Here is a 27,863-nt window from a genome sequence, read left to right as displayed (position 1 = left end):
TGGTCTTACACAAACTGTTATAACACATGACAGTTAATTTTCAGAATTACCTCTGAATTAAGTTTCACGTTTTGGCTGAAAGATCTCTTTTAGCTTTCTTTTTTAATCCAAATCTGTATTTTCCTGATGGTTTTCTGTAAACCAGTATTTCTAAATGGAAATAATTTGATGTCCTTATTGTCTTATAAAAATAGAAACACAGGTAACAATTAAAAGCCTTTTTGCAGACTCTGATCAAAAGTCTTTGCAGGCTTTGATCAAAAAGGTCTGATTTTGGTAAAAAAAAAAAAAAAAACTGTTGCTGTGTTTCTTCTTCCCCCACCTGTATCACCCCCTCTGTTCTCTTCCTGCTTCCACTTAGACAAAAAAAAGACAAAACACATTTCCACAGGCTCAGTCAGCATCAAAGAGTCACTTACTTAAAGGGAGGAAGAATATTGTGATGTTTCCCTGCCTGTTTTGGATTCTGTGAAGGAATTTCATCCCCTCCCAGTTGCCACATCTCTGGCATCCCTCCCAGATCCGAACTCTCTGGAGGACGGAGGCAGAATTATCTCTGAGCTGTGCAGCTGCCAGATGTTAACCGATGAAACAGCAGCCTGGCTGCTTCCCTCTTCACTCTGGGTAAACCTCTGCCTGCCTGCCCTGTTTGAAATGCAAAACTCCCTCAAATCCCCTCTTGAAGGGTTCTTGATGTCTCCTGCCAATCAAGGCTGGCGAGGACTCCCTTTATTCCTCTTGCATCAGCCTGCTTAAAGAATTGCACTTGTGTGTGGCTCTGGGAGTGTCTGGACACCCTGAGCTGTGGTGTGGAGGGCTGGGAGCTGAGGATGGGGCACTTATCCTGTCCCTGGAAGTTATCTGTCCTCCTTCCTGTAAGAAAGCAATCTTCCTCCCCTCCCTGGATGAAGATTCATGGAACAGAGCCAGGAACGTGCAGGTTACTAGCAGGCTTATCACAGAATCGCTGAGGTTGGAAAACACCTCCAGGATCAGAGTCCAAACTGTGATGTCACCCAGCCCAGAGCTCCGAGAGCCACATCCAGGAGTTCCTTGGACACCTCCAGGCATGGGGACTCCACCATCTCCCTGCATAGCCCTTTCTGATGCCTGACCACACTTACAGTGAAGAAATTCCTCCTGATGTCCATCTTGAGCCTTCCCTGGCACAGCTTGAGGCTGTTGCCTCATGTCCTGTCCCTTGTTCCCTGGGAGCAGAGCCTGGCTCCACCCTGCTGAGCTGTAGAGAGTGAGAAGGTGCCCCCTGAGCCTCCTTTTCTCCAGGCTGAGCCTCCTCAGCTGCTCCTCATATGACTGTGAGCCCCTGCCTGAGCAGGAGGGTGTGCATGATGGGAGCCAGGACGTGGCATCTCGTGCTCTTGGCAGCTGATCCCTTGGGAGTGGCTGTGAGCAGGGCTGCCTGGATATTGCCAACTGCCCTGTGGTACCTGTGATCCTGTCCAGAGGGGCCCAGGGGCACTGCTGGGACAGTTCACATTGTCCCTGGGCTATCAAAGCAGTGGCTTGGTAAAGAGCAGGCTGGGAGGCAGGTTTCTCTTGCAAGCAGTGAAATGATCAGGGCAGAACTCCTGTGTGAGGTTTGGGGTGTGCAGGGAGGCCAGGGGTGTGCAGCAGGTCCTTCTGGCCTTCACCTCCTGTGTCTGTGAGACTGATGATCGGTACAGCAGGGGGGCTGCAATGCCTGCTGAGACATTCACTGCCTTGTGTGTGTGACTAGTGAGTTTTGAGCCTTGAATATTCTTGGTTTACCTGGGAAAAGCTGCTGTTAGTGCCCTGATGCCAGCAGTACCAGGCACCTGTGTGCTCTGTGCAAGGGTGCAGGACACATGCACTTGCCCTTGAGTGCAATCAGCCATGTAATTACCCTGTGAGTGATAGGATAGGGGGGAAAAATCATATTATCCTTATGATAGTGTTCATGGGACCATTGATCAAGGTGACAATTGCAAATTCATCATGATAAAGCAGGAAAAAATGGCAAGTTTCCTGTGCATGAGGTGAGCACCTGATCCAAGGCAGCTTTTCGCACTCTGATGTGTGATTTAAGTTGGAAAATATCTGAATGGGACCCTGAAGCAGCAGATATGGAGTGGGCTGGACCATTCTCCCTCTTCCCTCCTTCTTTGGATGGACTTGCACCTTAAAACTTCCCACCCTTTGTGTGCTTCCAGATGTGAGAACACAGCTTAGACTGCAACAAACCCAACGCTGAGATAAAGTGAAACTCTTGTGGCAGGTTCCCCTCCCTGCTATTTTTTTTTTCTTAAGCTTCCAAAGATAAATTGCATTTTGCTTCAAGATAATGAAATTTCCTTGGAGAAGCGACATATTTTTCTGTAGCTTTTGCATTTGGAACATGAGGAGAGTTTTTATTTTAAATCTCCATTGAAAGTGTTTGTCTGTCTATATTTTGCTTTCTTCCTTGTGAATGTTCTGACTTCACAGAGCTAGCAGGGACCCGGAGATGGAGTGTTTCTGTCACTTATTATAGCTTGCCTTGGCATAAAATTTAATCTTTGGATTTTTTTTTCCCCTCCTAAAGAAATGGAAGTTGAAGCTAGATTAGAAACAGATAAAAAGATGTCATCCATCCTCAGACAAAGGAGTTTTTGTTTTTCTCTTTTGCATTTGCCTTTGTTAATCCTCTGCCTTCAAAGGGAACAAAGAGATCCTTCCACCTGGAGATCCTAGGAAGAAAGGGAAAACGAGGAGAAAGGGGCATGGCTGATCTGTGCTTGTGCTGTCCCACAGCTGGCAGGTCTGCTGGGACTTGCAACTGCCCAGAAAAACCCAGTTAAGAGGAAAAGCCAGGTAGCAGAAATCGCAGCACCTATGAATCAAAATGGATTCTTTTGCTCCTAAAGGAACTTGTTGATCTTTATCTGTCTTTGCTGTCCATTGCTGGAGGAGCAGGTGCCTTCCCCTGCCTTGTTCCCCATCTCTGTGGTAGTGTGGAGGGGAGGATGTGGTGTGTCCATCCTGTTACATGGTGCCTGGTGTGACACTGAGCTGTCTGAACATTGCTCCCACCAGTGATTAATATGTTCTCAGGCACTGAGAGGCTCGAGGCACTTGGCACTTGACTGTCTCCTATTTTGGAACTTAATAAACAGAATATTCCACCAGCAGAACCTGCAATTTATCTTTCTGTACTGTGCTAGGAGTTACTCTGTGGCCTGGCTCAGGCTGCATCTCTTGCCCAGGGAATTAATAGACTCTTCCATAGCCCAGCTCCCTCTGTTCTCACTCTGGTTTCCAAATTAACCTTCATCTCACCTACTTTTTCTTCACGTCTCACTTCAATTTAGTCCTCAAATTGTTCACATGACAAAAGAGTTGTCCTTCCTACAGCTTCTTCTGCTCTGATAAGACACCTGAATTTTCTGTGAATGCCTAGAGAGGACAATAACTTCTCTCCCTCCCTCTCTCCCTTCAGCTTCCCGATGGTATTCAAGCCCAGAAGTCTCCCTGAGGTTATTTCCCCTGGGAGAACAGTAAGCAGTTTGGGTTGCACTGTGCCAAGTGGCTGAGTTGTGCCTTGAATACACTGAACGTTTAATGCTGCTAATTAATGTTATTACATCGTATTACATTTATTTAGACTCACAGGAAGGGGTTCAGCTGTGCAGAAGGTGCTGCAGGGGCTGGATGCTGCTTGCCAGCATTGCCCTTGTTACCTGTCTCACCTAGCTCTTGTTATGTGGTGCACAACAGACAAGTCTGGAATGCTGGAATATTGAAGGGACCTGCCTCTCTTATCAGGGAGAGGATTTACCAGGCTTTGACTCTTGAGAGGATGCTGTAGGTGCAGGCTTTTCCTCTACAATTAATGCACAGGCAAGCTGCTGGGAGCAGCCTGTGCTGCCTTGGCAGGATTAGGGATGCAGGAGCAGCGCTCCTGCGCTGTGTGAAAAGCTTCCTGCCCTCCCTGCAGGCCTGGCCTTGGCTGGAAAATAAACCAGGAGTGTCATGGCTGCTTTAGCTCTGTGTCTGTCCTGGCTGGGGAGGCTCCTGTGTGCTCTGCCAGCTCTGCTGCTCTGGGAGGCTGATGCAGGGGAGGTTTGTTTGACCTTTATCCTGCTCTGAGCTGCTCCTACATTTGCGTGTGGCTCACAGGGTTCTCCTGCCACCAAGGGCACCATCCCAGTGAGCTCTCAGTCTGAGCTGGGTGGTGGCTCTGGTGCAGGGCAGGAGCCTTTGTCACCCCCCACTTACTGTCATAGGAGATGTCAGGCTCCCAGAGTGTGGGCTTGCTGCTTCCCAGCTTGAAAAATTTGGGGTGACCCCTCTAGAGCCTCCCTTGTAGCATGGTTGCTGCTACCAGAGCACAAGGATGGCCTGGTGGGGTTCATTTTTGTGCTTCAGCTGCTCCTGTCACAACCAGTGTGTGGGGATGAACAGGGACTGGCACAGGCTGTGACCCCTCTGCTCTCGAAGGTGGTTACGAGGGTTTTTTGCAAAGATCTGTGCTGTGCCATATGATAAATCTTGATGCTTCCTTTCACTGGGATCCCAGATCTTCATCCTCCACAAAGGCTTTGGCATCTCCTGAAGCAGCATCTGAGAACAAAGGCAAAGCTGTTAATTAAGACAGAGCTAATTCTGGCAGCCGACTGCCGCCATCTCCATGTGCTGCTGCGGGCTGTGAGCACTGAGGGCCCGGCCGTGCCCCCGGGCACAGCACCACCCAAAGCCCTCCTTCTGCGCGCTGCTCGTGCTCTGAGCACGTCAGGGCCCCGTGTCCTTCCCTCACAGGGGCCTGCTGGGCACAACTGGAGCTTGCTGGTAGCCCAGAGGGTGGTGTTTGCCTCCCACACAGAGCTGGCTCAGAGAGGAAAATAGAGCAAAATGTGCCCAAAACCCCATCAGGGTTTAATGCCCTTGATGTGCCCTCCAAGGGGATGCTGGTGGGCATTGTCTCTGGGGCAGGTGGTGACAATCCCACTGGGTGGGCAAGGAAGAGTGGCTCTGTGACAGGATGCTGCCACCTTCCCACTCCCACCCCCAGATGGTACACGGCTTTTTTGGAGACGTGTCCTCCAGGAGAAGCAAAGCCTCACTGTTGGGAGACTCGGAGCAGGGCTGACAGAACAGAAAACGTTTTGAACAAACACAGCTGGCTTTCACCCAGCGCAGCCAACTCTTTGGCCAGCTGAAAAGAAATCAGAAGAATATTGATGTATTATTCTTTTTTTTTACTCTACAGAAATTGTCAGGCTTTTTTTGGTCAAATGTTAGTTTCTGAATGCAAGGTTTTCAGTTGACAACTATTATTTGGGAAGAAACCCCCCCTCCCCAAAATGAGGCCCTTCTCTGGATAACTCACAGGCTCAGCTCTTCGTCTCTTGTATTCTCAAACGATTAACATTTTTTTGCTTTGCACATCATGAATATTCTATACTTGAGCTGTTACTGAGTTGTGCTAGATCAGATAAATAACATGGTGTTGCTTTTATGGCAGACTAGATAAAGATGCAAATAATACTGACATTTACTTCACAGTTTTCTTTCTGTGATCCTCTGAGTGAGTAAACTGGATTGCTGAGATATTCATGGGAAGGAAATGAAGAAGGGTTGTCAAGATGAAAGCAAATTTCCTTAAAACTTAGCCAGAAGCTTCTTGGCAATTTTTTCTGTTATTTGCTCAGCTGAATAGGAGCTGCTTGCAAATATATTTTGCACAACCGCAAAAGGAAAACTCTTGTTCCCGTGGCACCTCTGACTGTTTTTTGCACGCTCTTTCCCTGAAAAGCTGATGATATTCCAGCGTTTGGTGTCTCTGCAGGGTTTCTGGTCCCAGCGTGGCGTGCGGCCGTGACCAGAATGAGCCCGCACTTCTTTCCCGATCCAGGGTGCTGCTGTCCCTAACCCCGATGTGCTGGGATCTCTGACGGGGCGGGCCAGGCTCAGCTTTGCTGTCGGGTGGGCAGCGGAGCAGCGGGGGATGCTGAGCCCTCCAAGGCTGACTGGGGCAGTGGGCGGTGAGCGGGACCGGGCAAGCATCCTCCTGGGTGGTTCCTTGTGGAGGCTGCGGGTGAAGATGGCTCCTGGCTGGGTTTGTGCGTACAGGGCACGGCCCTGGGCTGGCAGCGACGGGGCTGCGGCTGAGGGGCTGAGCATCCCGGCGTCCCCCGAGCCAGGCCGCTGCTGCCGGGTGCCCATGTGGCCGCGGCGCCCGGAGCGATGCCTAGCGAAGGGGGAGCGCGGTGCAGGAGAAGGCAGGAGGCTGAGGGGACCCCGCGTTGTGCCCGATCCCTGCGCCTGCAGTCTCTGAGCCTGAAGGAAGCGGCCACGTTGGGGGCGGCTGGGAACAGGGGCCCTGTCTCTGTGGGGCCGTGAATTCGCTCCAGATTCCTTTTGGAGGTGAGAGAGGGGAGCGGGATTGCGGCGCTGTGATCTCTCCGATGCGTCCCCGCTGCTGTCGCCGCCCGTCCCGGCTCCGCGGGGTCCGGGTCCGCCCCGTCGCGGGTGCCGCTAAGGGGAGGCACGGCGTGAGGGGCTGCCATGGCCGCCAGGGGGCGCCGTCCCCCTTCGCACGGGCGCTCGAGGAGCGCGGGGGCGTGGCCGAGGCGGGGAACGGCGCGGGGATTGGCGGGGCTGTGGCGGGGGCGTGGCCGAGCGGGCGCGGGGATTGGCGGGGCGGCGGCGGGGGCGGGGCCGGGCTGCGGCGGGGGCCGGCGGCGGCGTGGCCGCGCGCGCCACTCGCGGCGGCGATGTGACCCGGGCGGGCGGGCAGCGGCACCGGCACCGCCACCGGCCCGTCCCGTCCGCGGCCCCGGCCCGCCCTGCCCCGGAGCCACCCGGCCCGCGGACGCACCCCCCATGCCCGCTCACGGCCGCCCGCCGGTAGCGGCTGACGCCTGCGGGGCCCGAGGAGGCGATGGCTGCGGATCTGGTGGTGCTGCTCTGCCTGGCCGCCGCCGCGGCCGCCGTGGAAGGTGAGCGGCGATCGGGACTACCGGGAGCGGGTGGGATGCTGAGCCGAGGGTCTCTGCGCCGCCCGCGGCGTCTGCGGCTGGGGAGTAGGCAGGGAGCGACTCCCCCGCCGTAAGGCACGGGCACCGGGCTGGATCCTGGCCCCGTGGCCCCGGCCTCTTGTGCCAGCCCGGGTAACCCGGACCGCGGGCGGCACTGCCAGCCCGTGCCCTCGGGAGAGGGCCGGGGATGGAGGAGAAAACCCGCCCGCATCCGCGTGGGGGGAGCTCCGGCTCGGCTCCCCTTCCCTGCGGAGCCCTGCCCGGCGCCGCGCTGGGGTCACCTCCGAGGTCCCTTGTGGTCCCCGGGGCCGCGGTGGGGCCGTCTCCGGAGTCCCGTCTGGGTCCCCTCTGGTCCCCGGGGCCGGCTCGGGGGCCGTGGCGGTGCGCGGAGCCGCCTCTGCCCACCCTCCTCCTCCTCGCAGCCCCGGCGGGGGATGGATGCGCCGGGAGCCGTGGGCAGGTGGTCTCCGTTTCTGGGCATGAACTGAGCCCGGGGACGCTTTTCCCGGCCATGGAGCCACGGAGCAGGTGCGTGCTCGTTCTCTCAGCACAATCCGTGCCAGTGCGCTGGGATCTTTGCCTCATCTCCCGCTTGGTCGTGGGGTTTGCTGGGCGGCAGGAAGGTGCCTGCAGCCCGGAGCCAGGCTGCGGGCTGTTGGCCTGGTGGGACAGCCAGCCCGCCCCAGCCTTGGTGCCGTGTCGCTGCTCCGTGTCCAGCACAGCTCTTGAAGTATCGCTTCGATTATTTTTTTTATTTCTCTTTATTTTGCCGCTGCCACCTTTTTTTGCTGGTACAGCAGCAGCTCGCGGCAGGGGCTGCCCAGCGGCGGAGCGGTGGCTGCGGGCAGGGGACGTGGTGCAGCCCCGGGGTTGTGAGCAGCGAGAGGCGGGGTGCGGGAGATGATGCTCGGGGTCTCAAACCTGCCGGGGCTGGGCCCTCCTGGGAGGTTTAATGTGAGTATGGCTGGAAGCTGATGGCAGGAGAGTCCAGCTCAGCTCCGGCAGCGAGGAGCTGGTTCGGCAGCTGGAATGCTGCTCCGCTGGGGCTCGGCCGCAGCTCCTCTCCGCTCGCAAGCGCGGCTGCCGGATCGCGGCGGGCAGGCCCGCTCCATGCAGCATCCCCTTCCCGCTGGCTTTTGGCTGGCACACGTGTTTGCCTTTCGTTTTTCTTGGGCTGCCTCATGGCATCTCTGCGGGAATAGCTGGCGGTTGGGAGTGCTGGTGCCATGCCGGAGCGTGATGCAGCGAGCGCGGTTTGCTCGCCGCACGTGAAGAGGCGAGACCTGTTAGCAGCGCTTGGCTGGCAGCGACAGCGGCTTGAGACGCTGCTGGAATTGCGGCTGCACGGGAGACTTGGGCTCCCTCCTGCTTTGGGGACACTCCTGGGTGTCACCCACAATGTTCCCCAGCTTGCCCGGGTCTCCCTGGGAGCACCGGCACAGTCAATGTCCCTGCCCAGGACGAACCTGTCGAGTAGTGGTGATATTTCTACCCTGCTCAGGAAGTTGCTTGGATAGTAAAGTAGTATCCTAGGAGAGATCTCAGATTTCAGGGAAAATTTTGGATGGGGGATTTCTGAGGTAGAGCAATCGAATCCGGTTTGGAGTTCAGGCGAGAGTCTAATGATATGGTCGTATAAAGAAAATGCCTTTTTATGGGGTTTATTTAAATCTTACTGGATCTCTTGATACAGAGGTTGAATTTGCTGGATTGAAACATGGTTTTCTCTAATGGATCTGAAGTGTGTCGTAGGACCTGCCCTGCCCTGCCCTGGGATCTGGCTTTCCCCCGGAGCATCGGCGAGGCTGGATTAGCCAGCAGCCCTCTATGAGAGCACGGCAAAGCCACGGCTGGTGCCCTGCTCTGCCCTGGGCTGTAGAGGCAGCCGAGCCAGGCATGGCTCCCTGCATCCCAATCAGCCAACCAGACAAAAAGTCTTTCCTGTGATGGTGGGGGAGGCGTCTGGGGGTCTGGACCCGGCTGGAGGAGGAGGAGGATGCAGCTGGAGTCAGGGCATGGGCTGCCTCCAAGCCATGCTCGTTATTCTCCATAAAACCTTGCTAACTCACTGCCTGTGGCATGCGAACCTGGATGTTATAGAGTCACTTACCTGACTTTTTTTATGGTTCCTTGATTTTTTACTAAATCCTGTGGCTTAGCTGACCTTTTTCTGCTGGACACCTGGATGTTTGTAATAATTGAAAAAAATTTTTTGTGGCTTGCAAATAGGAAGAAGGATGTGAGAAGATGACAGCACCAAATACCCTGTCTCTCCCACAGCCTGCAATCACTCAGGAGCCGCTCGCGTGCTCTCTCTTGTGTTAGCTGAACCAAATATAATCCATTTAGCATATAGAGAGGGTGGTAATGGACTGACATTACATGTTTTAACTCAGCTTGGAGCTGTCGGTAGGTCAGATGGGGCTGGTGACCATTTCGGTGCAGCTCCTCCACCTGCTCTGTTTCACCTGCCTGGCCTGCTCGCCTCTCCAGCATCTCCCTGCCTCGCGCCTGCTCTTTTAAAACCCAGGTTTTTCTCTCTGTGCTTGCAGCATCACGATAAGCAGAGCACAGGAGGGAGGTGAAAAGCTCTGCTTGGGGCTGGTGAATCCAGCTTAGTTTTCTTCCCCTGCTTAAGCGATGTCCCTGGTTCGTGCTCTGTGCTCCATGCCTGCCCTGCCCTGCCCTCCTCCCTGTTGGCTCAGCATGCACACATCTGTTGCAGGCATCCTTTGGGCTTCCTGTGCTTCTGCCAGGCGCCCGAGCAGAGCCTGTGCCGAGCAGGAGCTTCCCTGAGCACCCTGTGGGCTCCCACCTCTGCCCAGCTGCTCCACCCCGAGCTGAGCCCTTCTCAAGGAGAAGCCAGAAATAAGTCTTCAGAAGGGAATTTGCAAATGCGAGTGGTAACCTTCATGGGAATTTGCAAGTGCTACTATTCAGCAGTCCAGTTACTCTTGCTTTCTTTGCTCAAACTAACTGAGGGGAAAAAGAAAGCCCTAAGGGGGGAACCCTTATTCCTGGCATGATGAGTGAGCCCAGATCTTGTCAGCCTGAAGGGAAGGTGTTTTGTCAAGTCATGGAAAAGGGGCTTGACACTGCAGGTGCTCATGTTGCCTTTTTTTTTTTTTTTTTTTTTTTAACTAACTTCCAGTATCTCTGCTCATGGACAAGGTGGGGATTGTATTTTCCTGTCCTTTTGGATATTGGAGTGCTGCATGTTCTCCTGTGTGTTACGCATCCCTGACTGCTGTGCTGTGAAATGCCAGAGGGTTTGCTAGGTCTCCTCTAACCCATCTTGGGTGCAGCTTCTGACACAACAGGACAGGATAAAACCCTTCCATTGGTCTTAGAAATCAGAAGAAAATACAGATATTGGATGATGAAAGAGGCCAAATATGTTTGTCTGGATCCAGGCTATGGTGCTGAGTAATAGATGTTTCTAGCAGAGGTGGGTTCTGTAAGCTAAAGAAATGCTCAGATTTGATGGAAACGGGGAGTGGTACCTTGGGCAGTGGGTAACTTGATGCTGATCTGGTCAGCAAAGTCTCAGACCCCAGTGCTGGTTTGTTCCCTCCAGACAGTGTTGGTGTGAGGAGCCATTTAACCGCACAGCAAGGCTGAGTAAATACTTGGGGTTGTGTGATGGAATGCTTTCCCCAAATATTACTTAAGATTTGAAAGCACATTTCAATTTGACCTTGTTCTGCTGCAAACAGAGCTATTAAGGGTTGATGCACACAATACCTGGGCAAGGCAAATGTTAAGGTTGGATGTTGGCTGGGTGGCAATTTGGGAAGGAATCTCCTTCTGGAATGGTGGAAGGTTGGAGTGAATGTTGCTTACAGAGGTCCCAGGTTGGTGTGAGAGCAGAAGGGTGTGGAAAAGGATGGAGTGATGGCAGAGTAGTGTCAGGAAAGAGCTGGGACCTTGGGTGGTTATGGACCCTGAGCTGGTTGTTGCATTTTTCAGCTTTTAGGGGTAAACCCACAGACATTCCAAAAATGAGCAGCTTGAGAGGCTGCCTGGGAGTGTGCAGGGAAAGGAACGGACACACAGCAGGTAGAGGCAGCACAGCCTTTTCCTTAGGGGCAATGGGAGCAAACTCTTGCCCAAATCAGCTCCATGGCTTTCCAGATAAGTGGTAAGCATGGATGGGCTCCCTCCTTTCCTGTAAATGTTGCTCACAGCCACAGCTGAGTTTTTGGAGCTCTTTTATTTTGGTCACCATCCATTTTCCCACCAAGTCACATCATGAGAAATAGTGAGAAAAACAGGACACGTGTTTTGTAGGCACGAAAGGATCTGTGCTCTATTTATTTATTTCTCACAACTTTTGAATTATTGAAGTGCATTCAGGGGAGATTAACTTTCCCTGCTCAATATTTATTATTGTTTCATTTCCCTGAAAGTTGGAGCTACAAGAGCTTTGATGAATGGGCTGGAAGGTTCTGTAGTTTCTCTATGGCTGATCTAAATACGTCCGTATCCTTTGCTGAAAAGCTAATTTGTAATTTCCTATGGTAATGCTGCTTAGTGAATTATAATGATACACCAGGGCCTGCTTTTCATCCCAGCCCTCTGTCAGGGGAATAACGCTACCACTGGAAAACGGTGTGAAACCTGGAAACTGGCCATTAGTCCCCTAAATTTCTGCTCTAATAGCAGGAATGCAGAAAGCCTGTGCACCATCTGGTCTGTTTGCTCACGTTTCTGCCCCCAGGTTGGTTCCAGGCACGGGAGGGGTGCCCTGTGCTGATGCCATGAGCCCTGGGTTTGCGTCAGCCACCGGAGCTGGGTGGTGCGCGCAGTCCCTGCTTCTGGAAACCTCTCCCACCACCCCAATTATAACCCAAGTGTTATCAGTCTTCTGAATAATTGAAGAGGCTTTCTGTTGAATATTTAATTATAATAATATTTGGTTAGCAGGGGTTGTTGGGCTCAGTTTGTGCAATTGAGAATTGCTGCAAGAAAGGCTGTTAAAGGAAAATGTTGTTGTCTATGATCATTGATTTATCTTTTTTTTCTTTTTAAGCTAATCAGTTACTTAGTTGAAATTGGTTAATTAGCTCAGCTCCATTAAGATTCTTTGGCATTTAAACTTGATGTTTCTAAATAATTATAGTTTTGCCTGCTAAGCCCACAACCCAGGGTGACCTAATTACTATTAAAGCAAGACGTGCTTTGGTCTGGCTTTAATAAGTTCCTGCTGGGAGCCCCGCAGTGAAAAATCACAGAGGCAACAGTTCAAAGGGGAAGGGGCTTGTGCTGAGCCCTGGACAAGGAAGATGAATGTCCTTCAGCCTCACTTCTTCCAACTTAAACCAGGGATGCTCTCGGTTTGGGAGGAAGGGAGTCCCAGAGCATCCCTTGGTGGACATCTCCATATTGTGCACTTAGGTCACAATGGATGGTCATGGAGAGCAGTCGTTTGGAGGAGGTGAGGATTAAGATTGGTTCTAGTTAATTGATGAGTGTTAATTTGCTTTTTTTCCTCTTTTCAGTCATTCCCCTTAATAAGCAGAATGAGTCCTTTCAAGGCCTTTCTGGATAGGGGGAGAAAAAAATGGTATTAAGTTAATCTTGGTGATTTTTAACAGTGTTAAGGTTATTTAGGTTATTACTAAGATCTAGTGGAAGTTGTCCCTGCCCATAGCAAGGGGTTGGAACGAGATGATCTTTAAGGTCTCTCCCAACACAAACCATTCTGGGATTCTAGGATTTAATTTATTTATTTAAAATTTTGAAATATCCAGGCCAAGTAATTAGGCATCAGTAGAGCCTCAGGTATGTGCTCATTAGTTGGTGAAGGAAATGTTTATTACCTGGGGAGGCATCCAGTCAGGGTTACTGGTGGTTGGAGCTGATGAAGCGTAATTTGTTATGCAATGAGTAAAAGTGGAGGGTGGGAATAGGTAAGGGGCTGTGGAAATCCTCACTTCCAGGCTGTTTCCTGCCATCCTTGATGGGGGTTTCATCACTACTTCAAAGGTTTATGATACTCTCGCTTCAAAAGCCCTTCCCTCATCCCACCTGCTTTTCCAATGCACTGGTACCCAATGTGCCACATTCCAGCAGCAACTGGGAACCAAGCTTTGGATAATTCAAACCTAACCAGCATTTTCCTTGGATTGCTCCAAGCACAGCCAGGTTTTGGTGTCTTTGCCTGACTATATATTATTTTTATGAGAGGATGAAAAGCTCAGCCCACTGGATGCTCCCTGCTCCTGGCTCTGCTGTCTCTCAGGAAGCCTCTGAAGTCCTGCAAAGCCCAAGACCTGTTGCACACCCACATCTTTCCTGAGCAGAATTGTATTTACAACAGGGCAAACCCAATGTCTGGGAAAAATGATGTGCAGAAATCCATGATATCAGAAGGCTAATTAATTACTTTATTATACTATAGCTATTTTACACTGTATGACACTAATAAGAACTATACTAAACTGAAGAAAGTTGACACAGCTTGGACCTGACAGGCTAATTAACATAAACAATGTCCACCAGAATCCAGTCAAGCAATCCCTTCAGGTAAATAATCTTCCAATACATTCCACATGTTCAAAAACACAGGAGCAGCAAATAAGAATTGTTTTGCTCATTCTTTTCTCTGCTTCTCTCCGTTCAGAGGGCATGTGAGTACCACAGAGCAGGGGGACACCTTTATTTGTGTGTCCTGGGCAAGTCACCTTCAACTCAGCATAGAGGGTGCTTCTTGAGCCCCAAAACCTGGGCAAACAGGGCTGCTTTGAGCAGCAGGTTGATGCCCTCCTGTGCTCCCTCTCTGCCATAGGTGACCTGGCAGGTGACACCCAAGATGCAGGAGGCTGTGATGAACCTGGGGGTACCCAGAGCTGCTGTTGGTCACTTGTCTCCTGCTGCTAAAACCACACCAAGGGTGGAGGGATGGAGCAGGGAAAGGCTGTGTTTGAAGTTTTATGGAGGTTTTTAATTTCTTTTTCAGCAATCAGAGGCCAGGGATGGGCCTTTGATTACTCGAGGCCTCCGCTGGCTTCAGCCACTTCCGTAGCTGCGGGGCTAGAGCCGCCTCATTATCATCCTCACTAGGGCCCTGTTGATATGAGGATAATTGCATTTTGCTCAAAAGACATTAAATCACTGTGGAACAGGCAGAGGGATGTGAATTACATCTTCCCCAGGAAAACTGGGAACTCAGCAGAAGAGTTAAAAGGGAAACTGTGTCCTCAGGGGGCAGGAGAAGAATGGGGCTGGCTGTGGGAGGCTGCTCTGGGCATTCCCTGCCCTCTGAATGGGGGAAACTGAGAGGGAGACAGCCTGATGTGCTGGAGGCACTCTGGGGCTGACCTTGCTGCTTTCACCAAAAATTTGTATTTTCTTATTTCCAAATGCCCAAGGGACAGGATGGATGTGTAGGGAGAGAGCACAAGTGGGATGCTCTTGCAGTGCTCTGTTTGATTGTGGCTTTGCTTTTCATTTGAAACAAATGTGTTTGGAAGTAACAAAATTGTCACAATTGTACTGTCAGAAGTGCTTCTTGTAATGGTTTTGACTAGTCCAGGACCTTTCCCTCCCCTGATGTGCCCATGGAGCTGGAGAGGCTGCTCCATAGGTGTGTTTGCCCTCACCACGTCGCCACTCCATGCCTGCTCTTATGCTGTGATTATTTTTAAAGCAGTTTTTATTAGTCCTGGAAATTATGGGCATGACCTGGCTGCAAGTGAACCTGGAGCACAGAGCTCTTCCCCAGCCTGTGGAGTTTGGCTGAAGCTCTCCAGAAGCTCCACACAAGTGGGTGAATCTCCTGGCCTTTGCTGCCTGTGCTTTGCTTTTTGAGCTGAAATTGCTGGTGGGGGTCTAAGATGTTTGAGCCCATCAGACTCTAAACAGAGGCACTGGGAAGTCACATACAATGAGGTTATTGTGACCAGAGATGGACTGTAAGGTGGTAATTTCTGGTGCAGTGAAATAAAGGAGGATCAGTTCTGTACTGTGTTTCCTGGGGAGGGGTGTGTGGCTCCTTGAGCCGTATGCATTGTGCCAGGTAACCTCCCTCTTGCTCAGTCAAGCAGAGAAAAGCAGCAGCTGTGCAGGAATTAAAGGCATCGGTGCCTTTTTCTTTGCACCCAGCTCAGGTTGAGCCCTCCCATGCTCTGTCCAAGGGCTGGCAGTGCCCCCTGACCCCTGGATGCTGCAGCTAACTCAGTGGAGGAGAGGAGGTGGCTGCTGCTGCTGGGAGCTCTCAGGGCACGAGCTCATTGTGTTCAGCATCCCTCTAAAACTCAGCTTTTATTCTCGTGCCGTGCGTGGGTTATTGCCGCGCTGGCGGCACTGCTGCGTGCCCACGGGAGGGAGGCTGCTCAGAGCCTGCTCAAAGCCATAGAAAGCTGCTCCTTGACTTCACTGGGCTGTGGCTGAGGCAGGAGAAAAGGGGCTGCTTGGAGAAGGGTGCTCCCTCCAGCCCTGCTTTGTGTGCCAGCGCTGATCAGCGCTGAGGAAATCCCTCCTTTTGCACAGTCGGATCCTTAACTTGTGGGAAGATGGTCTGGCTGCCTCCCACCAGTGGGAACCACTTGGCAGCATCCCTAAAAACAGTCCAGCTGCCTCCCACCAGTGGGAACCACTCAGCAGCATCCCCAAAAGTGGTCTGCCTGCCTCCTGCCAGGGGGATGCACTCACATCATCCCTGGGAGGATCTTTTGTTAACAAGTCCCTCCAGTTCCCTGGTGAGGGAGCTTGGGGAGTGACGGGTGGGTGCCCACCTTAGCCTGTGCCCTGATAACTCGTGTGTTTTCCCACTCTGGACCCCTCTTCACTGACCTATGTGGTCACTCCCATCTCCCGAGTCACCATTCCAGTAGATTTTTGGAGGTGGTTTGCAGCAAGACACGTTTTTATTTTGTTCTTTAAAGCTTTGCAGCATTCAGGGGAAACTGGGATGTCTTTGAACCATTTAAAGTATTCCTAATAGGTTACCTTGAAAGCTTTCTGCAGTCTTGAATGAATCAAAGTGCAAATGTTTATAATGCAACACCCACACAGGCTGGGAGAGGAATTTTATTAAGGCAGGAGAGTCAGAAAACAATAATAATAAAACATGTTTTATGAAGTTGGTGAGAAACTTATAAACTAGGTGGAGTTTTACAGCAGATGAATTTGATACAAGTTGTAAATTTGAATTCCCAGGCTGGTCCTCAGGTCCTGCTCTTTATTACCTGAAATAACATTCTCCACTTTTAATAGCTGGCTGCGGCAGAGCGAGCGCGGTTTTATCTTTCTAAATGATCCACCGTGCGTGTCTTATAATCAAACCTCTGCCCATCCTCAGGGTTCCAGCCCTTTCCTTCAGCAGCCAATTAGCAAATTGCTGCTCTTTGCTTTGCTGTTAGGAATCCTTCAATATATCCCTATGTCTGCATTACTGACATTTTTTTTTTCCAGCAGAAACCACTTTATTTTCTGATAAGAGAACGTTTTGTTAATACATCAGCAAAAAGGGACTGAAATATGCTCTTGATAAATCAGTGTTTTGCAATATCAACCTGATGTGTTTCCTTGCTCCTGGCACTGCTGGGAGGGATGGGGACATTTGCTAGAGCATCTTTGTGAGGGGACTGGTGGCCTTTTGAGGTGTTTGGTGTCTGTTCCCATTTTTCTTTCCCATTTTGCCCTGAGAATCCCCCCTTTTCCCAACAGTTTCCTTGTGGTGCAATGCAGGGACCAGCAAGGTGTCAGACCATGCGGTGGCCCTGTCCATGTTCCAGGGGTGGCCTCCCAAGGGTGGCATGTGTTGAGTTCCTGACTGCCCTCGGTTCCATCAGCCCCTCTGTGTCACTTGGCTATTAGCAGCTGTACCTGAGGAAAGGGTATAAAAATGGTTTCTCAGTCCCCTGTCCTGTCTGTGCAAACACCAGCAGATTATTCCTCTTGAAAAATAAGTGATTACTTAAGTAAAGCATTTGAGCTAATGGCCAGATTATTCCCTTTAAAATGGGAAAGTAATTAGGGATGTTTTTTAAATAGGCTTCCCACCCTTGGATCTGCTGGGATTAGCTTATGTGGGTGTGTAAATATTTAGTTTCCAAGGACTGGGGTTTTTTTTTCCCTTTCTTTTTTTTCTCCTCCTCCCCTTCCTTGAAGTAACAGCGGCGATAAGCAATAGAAATGAGGCAGCAACTGTTCTTGTATGCTTTCCCTAGCATCCAAAATATAATTGGAATTAAAGATGATCCTAAAAGGAAAACAAAATTGAGGTTCTGCTGGTGTGATGCACCAGAGGTTTCCTCTGTGTGTGTGTGGAATTGAAGATAAGTCATTGGGTGCTGGGATGTTTGGGATGATGGAGAACAAGTTCAACCCCGAGCAGGAGCAGTGGGTGAGCATGGTGGGCTTGATTGGATCTTCTTCCCATGGCTGCCTGCTAGTTGGAGGGAATTTTTGAGCTTGTTTCCCTGTGTGGAGGTCTCTCTTTGACATCCAAACAATTTAGACTTTGTGCAAGACCAAGGCGCTTTGATGTTTGGCTTCAAAACCGCTTCTTGTTTTGAAACTTGTTGCAGTGCTTGCAATGTGTTGGTGAAGCTGGGAAGGCGAGCAAAAAGAAGCTGAAAGCAGAAGCAAAATATGCAATTAGATGCAAAAGTGGTTTTAAGTGAGTGATGTGATGGAGTTGCAGATTAAAGGAACAGTTGGAACCAGTCATTCACACAGCTCTCTTCAAGGTCTGCATCCCTGGAGACTCCTGCAGCTGAGGAGCACCTTGCCAAGCCAGAGGAGGCCAGATCTTGCATTCCCCCCATCCATGCAATGGACAAATCCCAAGCCCTGGTGAGCTACCAGAAGAAAACCTGGCTCAGAAGAAAAGCTGCACGGCCCCAAAGTTGGAGCTGTCATTGATGTGCCTTGTGGCTTTGGTCCTGTCCCGCTGCTGGGAGGTGCTTAGGAGATACTTCTGGGCCATCGTGCTTCAAATCTTCATGCACCCATCATTTTTCTTTCTGGCAGGGATTATTTATTGCAAGCATTAACCTGGAGCTGCTTTCAGGTGCCTCAGTCATTTTTTAAAGGCTGCATTTGTACTGTTCAGCTTTTTTTGGCAATTTGGGACTTTTTGTTTGCTTGCCTGCCTGCTGGAAAGTCTTCAGAGGTTGTTTAGGAGGCGAGGGGAGTCTGTAGATCCAGATTTTTTTTTGTTGTTATTATTATTATTATATATTATTATAATTAAAACATATTTTTAGCAGCTGAAATTCAAACCCGTCTGGGTATTTATACAGCAAGATGTTTTGGATGAGGAATAGGCCAAGAGTGTCACGTGGTTGGGGCCAATGTGAAACAAAAGAATCCATTTATTATCCAGGCAGGAAATTTGTTCCTCGGGATGTTGTAGCTGCAGACATAATGATTTCATTTCCTCTGGTTCACCCAGATTAATGGCTTGTGCTCTTTTGTTTGTGTGCCTGTGTTATTCCTGCAGCCCGGCTTCCCCTCCCGCTCCGTGCCGGTGTGTGCGAACATGTGTGCGAGTGCCCTGGGCGAGCAGGGGGCACGGGGGTCTCCAGCCTGCAGCAGGATGTCTGGGGTGCTGGGGTGGGGTGCTGGGAGAGCTGAGCAGAGCCCCAGGGACCACCTGGGGAACCCTTCCTGGCAGTGATGGGTGACGTGTCCGGGGGTCTTCTCCTGCCGCATCTGCGGGGCTTTTCTCCTGCTTACATATCTGGGGATCTTCTCCTGCCCTGGTCACCAGAGCAGTGGGAGGTGTTTTCCTGTGAAGGTGTGATGGGATGAGTGAGATGAAGAATTTTAGAGAAGTACAAATGTTAAACTTGAGGAAAGTGTGAGAGCAGTGTGTCTTCTCCACAGCTGCGCTCCAGGATTTTTGTACATGTTGAGTATTTGGTGGGAAACCCAAACCTTTGCAGGCTCCCAGAAATCAGGCTGGGAAATGTCCTCTTTCCCCAGGGAGCTGTGCTGATGCACAGGGATGCAGGAGTTGGCCACATGGCTATGGGTGAGCAACTCCTTCCTGGCTGTGTGAGTTGGCCTTTTATTCCAGGCTGGTCCCAGCCCTCGCAGGACCACTGGCTATCTGGGGCTGGTGGTACTTACACTTTGCCCTTGACAAAAACCCAGCAGACCCATCTTTGTGGGCACTCCAAGATTAGCAGCAGCATTAATCACTCCCTTTCTCTCCTGAGTGTTTGCCTTTCAAAAGTGATGTGACAGGCAAATGGTGCTTTTGTGTTGCTGTTGTCTGATGGGTGCTTGTGGGATTTTGGCAAAGAGCTTTTAATTTACATATGCAGCATGACCCAGTCTTCTGTTCTGGATTGATCTGGAGCAACCTCCTGGAGTTGTAAGCACTCATTTGTGATGAGGCAGCTCATCACAAGTGAGCATGGTGCTGCCTAGAATCTACCTGGAGAAGAAGGATTGGTGACCATCTTGCTGCCCCTGTGCCTGGCTCTTCTTTCTTCCCTTCTTTGGATGTTTCTCCTCCAAACTGGGGGAGGAGAGTTTCTTCCACTTCTTTTGGAGGAGGTTTTCTGGCAGGGACATAACTCACTGAAGTAAGGCCCTCTTGGCCATCAAGATGCTTGTGCCACTCCTGCTACCATCCATCTGGGGCCTTGGTGCACTGATCCCATCTTGGACACGTGTTGCTCCTTCTTGCTTTTGTCCTCCTGAGCTTTTGTGCCATGAGGGGTGCGAGCCCACTATTCAAACACTGCAGATGAGGGGAATGGGAAGCTGGTACCCTGTCAAGCCCTGGGTGCCTTCTTCCCACCTGCCTGCCCTCCCAAATGGCTCCTGTGTCGCCCAGGTGACAGAATTTGCGAGGATGTGACAGCTCTGTTGCGCAGAAGATGATGAACAGTAATGAGACCCTGAGCACAATGTGCACTTAAAGTGATTTATTTCAGCAAGGAAACCACAATCAGGGAGGATGGGTCACCGTCATCAGGAGAAGAGGTGGGTATGGAGATGAGCTTCAGGGGAACTTTATCATCAACCAGCAATGCTTTAAAAATGAGCAGAGCTGGTGTTGCATGAAATGGAGCTGTTCTGGCAGTGCCAGGACCATCCCTCACCTGCAGCAGGTCGCAGGCACCTCCTGGGCTCTGGTCAGTGACTGGGCTGCCTGACTGGGGGACTTCTCCTTGGTTACCTCCTGCAGTTGTGCTGAAGTTTTTTGGTGAGGTGTCACCCGTGTGTAAAGTCAGCATTTGGGCAGGAGGCTGTCCTGAGGAGGAGGGGGAGAACTAATCCCTGAACCGGCTTTGGCGCGGCTCCCGGCACGCAGATGGCCGTCCTCATGCTGGAGCCTTTTCCCAGCTTGCGCAGGCGCTGGGGCTGGAGGCAGGGGTGTGCCAGGCAGGCTGCCTGCCAAGTGGCACCTCCTGCCAGCATCCTCCTCTTCCTCCTCCCCTTCCTCACCCCCAGGGCCTGTGGGAGCTGTGCCTGTGCAGCTCAGCTGGGCACTGCATCTTGCAGGATAAGCTCGGCCTAAGAATGGCGCGGAGCAAAATCTTGTGATTTAAGCTTGACTTAGAGGAGTGCTTGTGTTTCTTCCCTTCTCACAAAAGAGGCTCCTGGCAAGGGGGGATCCCTGGTGCTGTCTCTGTGCTGGCACGAGCTGGGGGGCAGGCAGCTGTTTGCCCACTGCTTCTGGCACCATTTGGATGATGCACCATGAGCTTACAGCAAAGGGTCCTGAACCCTTGTTGATGAATAGAGTCTTCCAAGGTGATTACAGTTGCTCATTGTTGTTGGTGAATTTAGTCAAGGATTTAACCCAGCCCCACTGGCCTGTGGAGCTGGCACCTTGTGTGAATGGGTGTTTGGAAATCTCAGCAAACACTCACCAGACCAGCTGTGTGTGTACATAGCTAAAGGCGGCTCAGACTGATAGGAAAGCTTTTTGGATGGTTTGCAGGATGGTTACAGATCCTGGCTGATGCTTATTTTGTCTAAATCTAAAAGTGGAGAAGAAGAAGAAGAAGAAGAAGAAAAGGCAAAGCTGGGAGAGCCCAGGACGAGTTTCCAGCGCATTTTGAGAATTCCACAGCATTTGTATGTGGAGCCAGAGCAAAGAACCCAGCAGGGTCTGCTGATGGGTGCTCTGCCCTTTCCAATGGACCGACTGGCTTTGCCACGTCCCTTTTTGTTGGTGGGGATTCAGAGGGTGATGGGCTTCTCCACCAAGGCATTCTGAGGGCTGCAGGCAGGGCCTTCCCCCATCCCATCCGTGTCCTGACGGAGCTTCCCTGCGCTGCCAGCAGCCACGTGCTGCTGTGGTGGCACAGATTTATTGCTCTTTGCCTCGTTTGCACTCCAAGCTGACTCCATATGGTGCAGAAGTCGGGGAGATGACGCTCGGCACGGCCGGCATGGGGCTGGGGGGCGGCGCTTTTGCAGCTTGCACCGTTTGAGATTCAATATTTCCACCTCCTCTCCTTGAGGGCTCTGCTCCCGCAGCTGCGGATCGCTCGCCATCCCCAGCGCAGCCCGGGCATCCCGGTGCGATTCCACGCTCGCCCTGCTGCTTTCCCTCTACTCCCCCTGAGATCCCCTGTGCGTGGGTGGACCAGAAATGCTGTTTTTTACTTCTTACTAGTGAAATTTTTGGCTAGCCCCCCAGAAGGCTTTAGTATGCGTCAGAAGCTGCATTAAAAAATAGAGGATCAGTGTGGCTGCAGCTGGGCTGTGCTGGGGTGAAAAGTGTTGGTGACTGGGGAAGCACCAAGCCCTTGGATGCACTGGGAACAGTTGTGCCTGTGCTAAGCTTAAGAGCCTGGCAGTGCTTGCTCTGAGCAGTCTGTCATGTTTGTGGCTCACGCAGAATCCCTGTGACATTTTAAAATAAGATCTAGTAAATAGGAGCTGGACGGTGCCAGGTGCAGCTCTGGGTGCGAGGGCTCTCTGACAGCTGGGCTGGCATTTCACATTTAGGGCTCCATGAGATGCCTGGTTTTGTAGCGAACGTGAAGCTTTTCTGGAGAACGTGGTCCAAGACAGTGACTCATCCTGAATCTCTAAAGATGTGATAAAGGCGTGTAGGGAAACGCAGGATAAATGTTTTGATTTTTAGAGTTTTCCTCACAGGCGGTGCTACCCTGGAGTAAGGCAAAATAAATCCAGCGGGGAAGGAGAGCTGTGGGGAAAGGCAGGGACAGGTCTGGCACAGGAATTCACCAAAGCTCAGTGCACCCACTGTACTCCAGCACTGGAAGTTGGCTTTGGAGTCAAGCATGTGCCCCTGTAAGACATATGTGAGCCTGCTGCTTGGGAGATCCCCTGCAATCCCATGGGCCCCGTGGATCCAGGCATGAAGACTGTGTATCCTTGTAATTCATCCTAGCACGTGTAATTGCAGATGCTATTGATGTTTATGGCAGCTCTATCTTCTCAGATGACTAATTCTGTATTTAGAGGCTCTCATTTCCAGGGGAATCCCAGCTGATAAGGAGCCCACTTCCACAGAACTCATTAGGCTTCAAATGGCCCTTGTCTGCAAAATCTCAAGGCTGCTTGTATTTATTATTTTTTTATCTCTTTTTTGGAGTTGTTTGCTTTCTGATAGTGTGATGAAGTTCCCTTTACCCAAGAGGGGAGCTCCTGGCAGAGTAGATCCTTATGGGTGAGCTGACTTGTTTCCATTTCACCTGGCTGGAGCATACCACATGCAGCCCATGTGGGTAACTGGATGTTGACCAAGATGTGAGCTGTGGAAAAGTAGTGGAAAACAGGAAGTTGTTGGTGTTATTACCCAACAATGTTTGGACTATTCTCAAGACTCGGTGCTCCCCCAGGACATATGATGGATGGGGTTCTGGCTCCTCCTTGTTCTCTCAGCTAGTGAAATGGGTGTCCAAGCCAGCTGGTCTCCACCCAGAGAGTCCAGTGATGTGAGGCTGCTGTGCCCAGCCTATACTGGTACCACCTGACTACATGGACGAGGGACAGTGTATCCTCACACACCTGACCCTCAGCCTTCATCTGCTTTGCCCTGTGCTCCTGAGGGCTGACCTCATGGATGCTGAAGAGCAGATGAGTGCTCTGCCCAACCTAAGTGATCTTTCCTTCAAACCAGACCTTCCCCACCACTTAGCTGGACCTTCTCTGAGGCAATCTCACAAAGATTTTTGGAGGTTAAGGTTTCTGGGAGAGCCTCTGCCCATCCCTGGTTGGCTGAGTTCCTCTTCCCCATCTTGTGGAGGATGAAGTGAGCTGCATGCCAAGCCTGACATATGGTGATTTCTGGGGCAGGCTGCGGCGTTCTGAGAGGTTTGCTGGCAGCCCAGCCTCGAGAAAGCAGGGATGGGGATTTAGATGCATAGTGACATTGTTCTGGAAAATGTTCTCCTGAAAGAAAACTGCATCATCTGCCTGCCCTGAATGGGCCCTTGGCATGGCTGGGTCTGTCTTGGGAGGGGGGACAGGGTTTTCATTAAAGTGCTGTCTCAGCCCTGGTTGCTGCTTGACTTTGAGTTGCCAAACTGTAAATGATGATGTATGGACAGTGACCTGTGTGTATGGTGTGTGTGGATTTTGGGTATCCAGGGCCTGTGTGCAATTATAAAAAGTATGATATCAGCAACTGATTCTGTCATGACAGGAGCAAATGAGTTCCTGATAGTTGAAAATAGTTGTTTCCAAATTTTCTAAAATAGGTTTGCAATTTAGAAGACAAAAGGTATTGAAAGCCCTATCTTTTTTCTCTTATCTTTCCATTTGATTTGGTCTCCTTTGTTTGTTTTTTTCCTGTGATGTATGCATTTTTTGGTAATTCTCTGTCATTTCCTTCCCTTTCTCTTATCTCTCCCTCTGCAGTTCTCTCTCTCTTCCTCTCTATCCCTCTCCCCCTCTCCCTCCCCTCAGTAATTTATTTGCAGGCTGGTTGTCTCTTTGATTTACTGTCTCTCTCCTCGGTAGGATTATGATAAATGGATTGTATGGCTTCATCTGAGCTTGTCCAACATCACATACCCACGCTGGGTCAAGTCCCTTTGGAGCCTGGAAACCGAGGGGAGATGCTGGGGCTGGAGGTGGAGTGAGAGTTGTAAACAGGGCTTGGTCCTTATGATCCTGACTTTGCATCACCTCCTGAACTTTTTTTGGCTGGGGTTTTGCTTTGGGTTTTTCTCTTGCTGTGCATGTGTATGAACGCATGAACACTTGGAAAAATGGAAGCAGGTATTTGATTGGGTGCTTTCAGGCACATCAACCGGCATATTTCAATTTAACGTATCCCGATGTGGGGAGCGTTTGCCACTTGCAATTAGAGCATTTCATCCCACAGCGCAGCAGGCAGCGCTTTATTGATAAAGTTGTTCTGTAGTTGCTGAGCAAACACCCCCAAATCTGAGCTTCATTAAGTTATCGCCTGCCCTGCTGCGATGCATCTTCATTGCTCGCTGAAATCCATGGCATTGACGGGGGATCCCGGAGGAGGCCCGGCCTGTGCTGTGCAGCCACAGCGTAATGCAGCCCAAATTGACACAGCACACTCCTTCTCGCCTGATGGATAGAAATTCCTTCCCTTTCCAGCTGGAAGTGAGGGGCTTTTTGGCCACCGCAGGTCTCCTCATGCTGGCAATGGCTGGGATGTCTTTGCAGAGCAGGCTCAGCTGCTCCTCTCTCCTGAGAGGTTTGCACAGACCCTTAAAACGCAGGAAGGCAATATTTTGTGTTGACTTGTTGTTGTTTAGCGCATCCTCCCCCTCCGTGGCGGGGTTTGTTACTCGGTGGGTAATCCTTCATAACGAACCCGTGGGAGATTGATGGGGAGAGCTCGTTATGCACTTCCAGAGCCGTTCCACCGTCGCTGTGTAGCAGCAAAATGCACCATTAAAGGCAGAGAGCCCTGGGAATGATGGGACGTAATTAGTTGTTGCTGTAATATTTTTGATTGAAAGCGCAGAGATGCTGGAAGCGGCTTGGGGAAGGCAGCGCTCTCAGGAAGCTGTGAAGAGCAGCAGCTCTTGTTGGAGGGGAGAGGCTGATCCTGCTCTACCTTTGCTGCCGCTCCAGTGCCGTAATTAAACCGTCTGGGAGATGCCACAGCATTCCTGATGTGCAGGAGCTGTGCTGGTTCCGGCATGGCAGCGCTCCCCTCACAGTTGCAAGCAGGAACCAAATGGGGAGTCCCCCAGCAGAAGAGATATTTGGGGTGGGATGTGCCTCCAGCAGCTCACTGCCTAAATCCTTGTGGCAGAGTGTATGGATTTTGTGTTCCTGCTTTTTCTCAGCTTAGTCTAAATTTCAGAATATATTAAAAACTTGCACAGGCAACCCTGGAGTTGTGGTTAGAAGTGTGGTCATAGAGAAGAACCTGGAATTACTCAGGCAACTTCCTGGTGTGTGCTTAAATGCTTTCATGGAATCATAGAATCCCAGAATGGTTTGGGTAGGAAGGACCTTAAAACTCCTATTGTTCATGACTCCTGTCATGGCCAGGGACACCTTCCATTATCCCAGGTTGCTCCAAGCCCCATCCAGCTGGTCTTGGACACTTCCAGGGATCCAGGGGCAGCCACAGCAGCTCTTGGCAACATGTGCGAGGGCCTCATCTCCCTCACAGGGAAGAATTTCTTTCCAATATCCAACAAAAATGTACTCCCTTGTCAGTGGGAAGCCATTCTTCCTTGTCCTGTAACTGCATGTCCTTTTCCACAATTCCTCTTCAGCTCTCTTGAAGCCCCTTTGTCTATGAGAGCCTTCTCTTCTCCAGGCTGAGCAATCCCAATTCTCTCAGCCTTAACTCGTAGCAGAGCCGCTCCATCCCTCTAGGTATCTTCTTGGCCTCCTCTGGATTCCCTCCAGCAGCCCCATGTCCTTCCAGAGCTGGACACAGTGCTGCAGGTGAGATCTCACCAGAGTGGAGTGGAGGATAAATTAACCTATGGGAACAGTGAGAATTAAATTCTGATTATTCTGCTGGCACATGTGGGACTTTCCTTCCATTGGCATTGAGAGGTGTGATGCACACCACAGGTGTATGGATTGGTGATGATGATGAAAGCCATGGTGCCACCTGCACGTGGACATGGCTCGAAGTCACAGCAGCCCCGGGAAGGCAGAGCTTGTGATACCATAGCAGTTAATGTTATTTAGCACCAGGCTTGAGAATAAAGCGTCTTGGCGCTGTTTCCCTGTCATTCCCTTCCCCTGGTAATGTCACCAAACTTGGACAGAAGCTCCCCAAGCTGTGCGTTCGCCTTGGGCTGATTTTGCTGAAGCTCTCGGAAGGGTAGGAAGAGGTAGGAAGCAAGCTTGGCATTTATGAGCGTGAAATAGAGGGGAAAATATAGTGCTTTCCTTATGGAAAAGAAGTCTTGCTATTGTTCCCCTTCGGAAAACCATGCTGTGGGTGCCCAGGGATGTGCTCTGGGGCTGGATTTTGTGCTGATGCCATTAACACTTACTGAGGCACCTCAGGATGGGTCTCTGAGGATCCCACCTGTGGAGCATCCTTTACCCCCCAGACCTGAGCCCTGTGTGCCCTGCCCTCCCATCTCCCCTCCCTCCAAAGGCTCAGCTATCAGCACCCACCTCCCTGCTCCCCACGTATCATGGGGGGCTTATTTCCAGCAGCTGGCATACTTTCCAAATCTCCCTCTCCCCATCTGTTGTTATCAAGCCTCCTCTCTCCTTATTTTGCTTAATTTCTATCTTTTTCCTCTTGATTGTCTTAGACAAGCCTGTGTCTCTCTACATATGTCCAAGCATTTGCTTTCGAGCGCCTTAGGCTGGTTCCTGCCGTTATCTTTGTGCAGGAGGGAGAGAGCTGCTGTTCCTTGCTTGGGGAGAGAGACCCGAGGCAATTACTGAGGAGTGGTGCACTTGTAGAAGTGTCTTTGTGGCCTCCCTGAGCAGAAAATTTGTTGTTGTATCTCTTTCCTTCCAGATAACAGCGTCAAAACGCGGTCAGGTTGGGTTAGTTTGGGTTGGCCCTCTCCCTTTGTGTGTCTGCCTGCAGCCAGATCCCGCCCCCTTCTAGGGAACAGTGACACCTTGTCCCAGCATGATGGGCAAGAACCTGCCCTTGGGAGGTCTGAAATACGGGTTTCAGGCTGGGAGTTTTGGGCAATAAGTTCTGCTTCATTTTGGCCAGTTCAGGAAGGTTTTTCTGGAAGAGGCTTCAATCCTGCGGGAAGAGTGGTTGGCGAGGCGGTATCAGCTGGTGTGAGATGAAGGCTATTCTCGCCCAAATAAACTTATTTTTTCCCTGCTGTTGGAAGGATGCCAGCCCATCCTTCACTCCTCTGAGGCGCAGCTTATCCTGCCGCAGGCATCATCCCTGCCCAGGTTTGCCCGGGAGGGTGTGGGGAGCCCGGGACAGCAGCGAGCCCTGCCTGCCTGGATCTCAGAGTGCCATCCCAGATGGATGTGCTGCTCCGTGCAGGGAAGCTGGTGCATTCTAATTGCTGGCATCTTTACTTGTTACGAGTGTAATTGTGAGTAGACGTTTGTTTTTGTATTGATAATTAGGGACTGGAACAGATGGTGAAGGCTTAGTTTAAAGTAATGTGTCCATTAAAGAAAATCTACTGTATACAGCTGAAGATTCTTCACTCCAAGAGAGCTCAGCTCTCGGTAGCAGAGCTCCTCTCTCCCTAATGAGGGGTTGGACTGTCACAACCTGGCCAGCAGAGCCTCTGATCCCAGACACTTCTCCCAGTGAACTTAGTGAGCTCCCTCCTGATGGCAGAGCACCCCCAGGTACCTGCTGTGCAGGTGGGCAGGGGTGGAGGGAGATGCTGGAGGAGCGAGCCTGGGGCAGGGGAGAGGGTGGCACTGCCTTGGGCACGGAGCTGGCATGGTGGGACTGCTGGATCCAGGTGACAGGGTTCACTCGACCTGGGCAGTGATGCTGTGCTGGATGTC

General features: G+C 51.2%; 1 protein-coding gene across 1 annotated transcript in view; it reads left to right on the top strand.

Annotated features, from left to right (window-relative positions):
• The first annotated feature begins 6,676 nt into the window (after positions 1-6,676).
• Positions 6,677-27,863, top strand: part of EPHB1 (EPH receptor B1) — an 80,511-nt gene continuing 59,324 nt past the window's right edge. The window contains exon 1 of the mRNA XM_005489551.4: positions 6,677-6,959. Coding sequence (XP_005489608.1) covers positions 6,902-6,959 — 58 coding nt within the window. The 5' untranslated portion in view covers positions 6,677-6,901. The remainder of the gene's footprint in view (positions 6,960-27,863) is intronic.

Source organism: Zonotrichia albicollis, chromosome 9, assembly GCF_047830755.1.
Source record: "Zonotrichia albicollis isolate bZonAlb1 chromosome 9, bZonAlb1.hap1, whole genome shotgun sequence".
Taxonomy (NCBI): Eukaryota; Metazoa; Chordata; class Aves; order Passeriformes; family Passerellidae; genus Zonotrichia; species Zonotrichia albicollis.
Note: the sequence above shows the minus strand (reverse complement) of the source record. Positions and strands in the feature narration are given on the sequence as shown.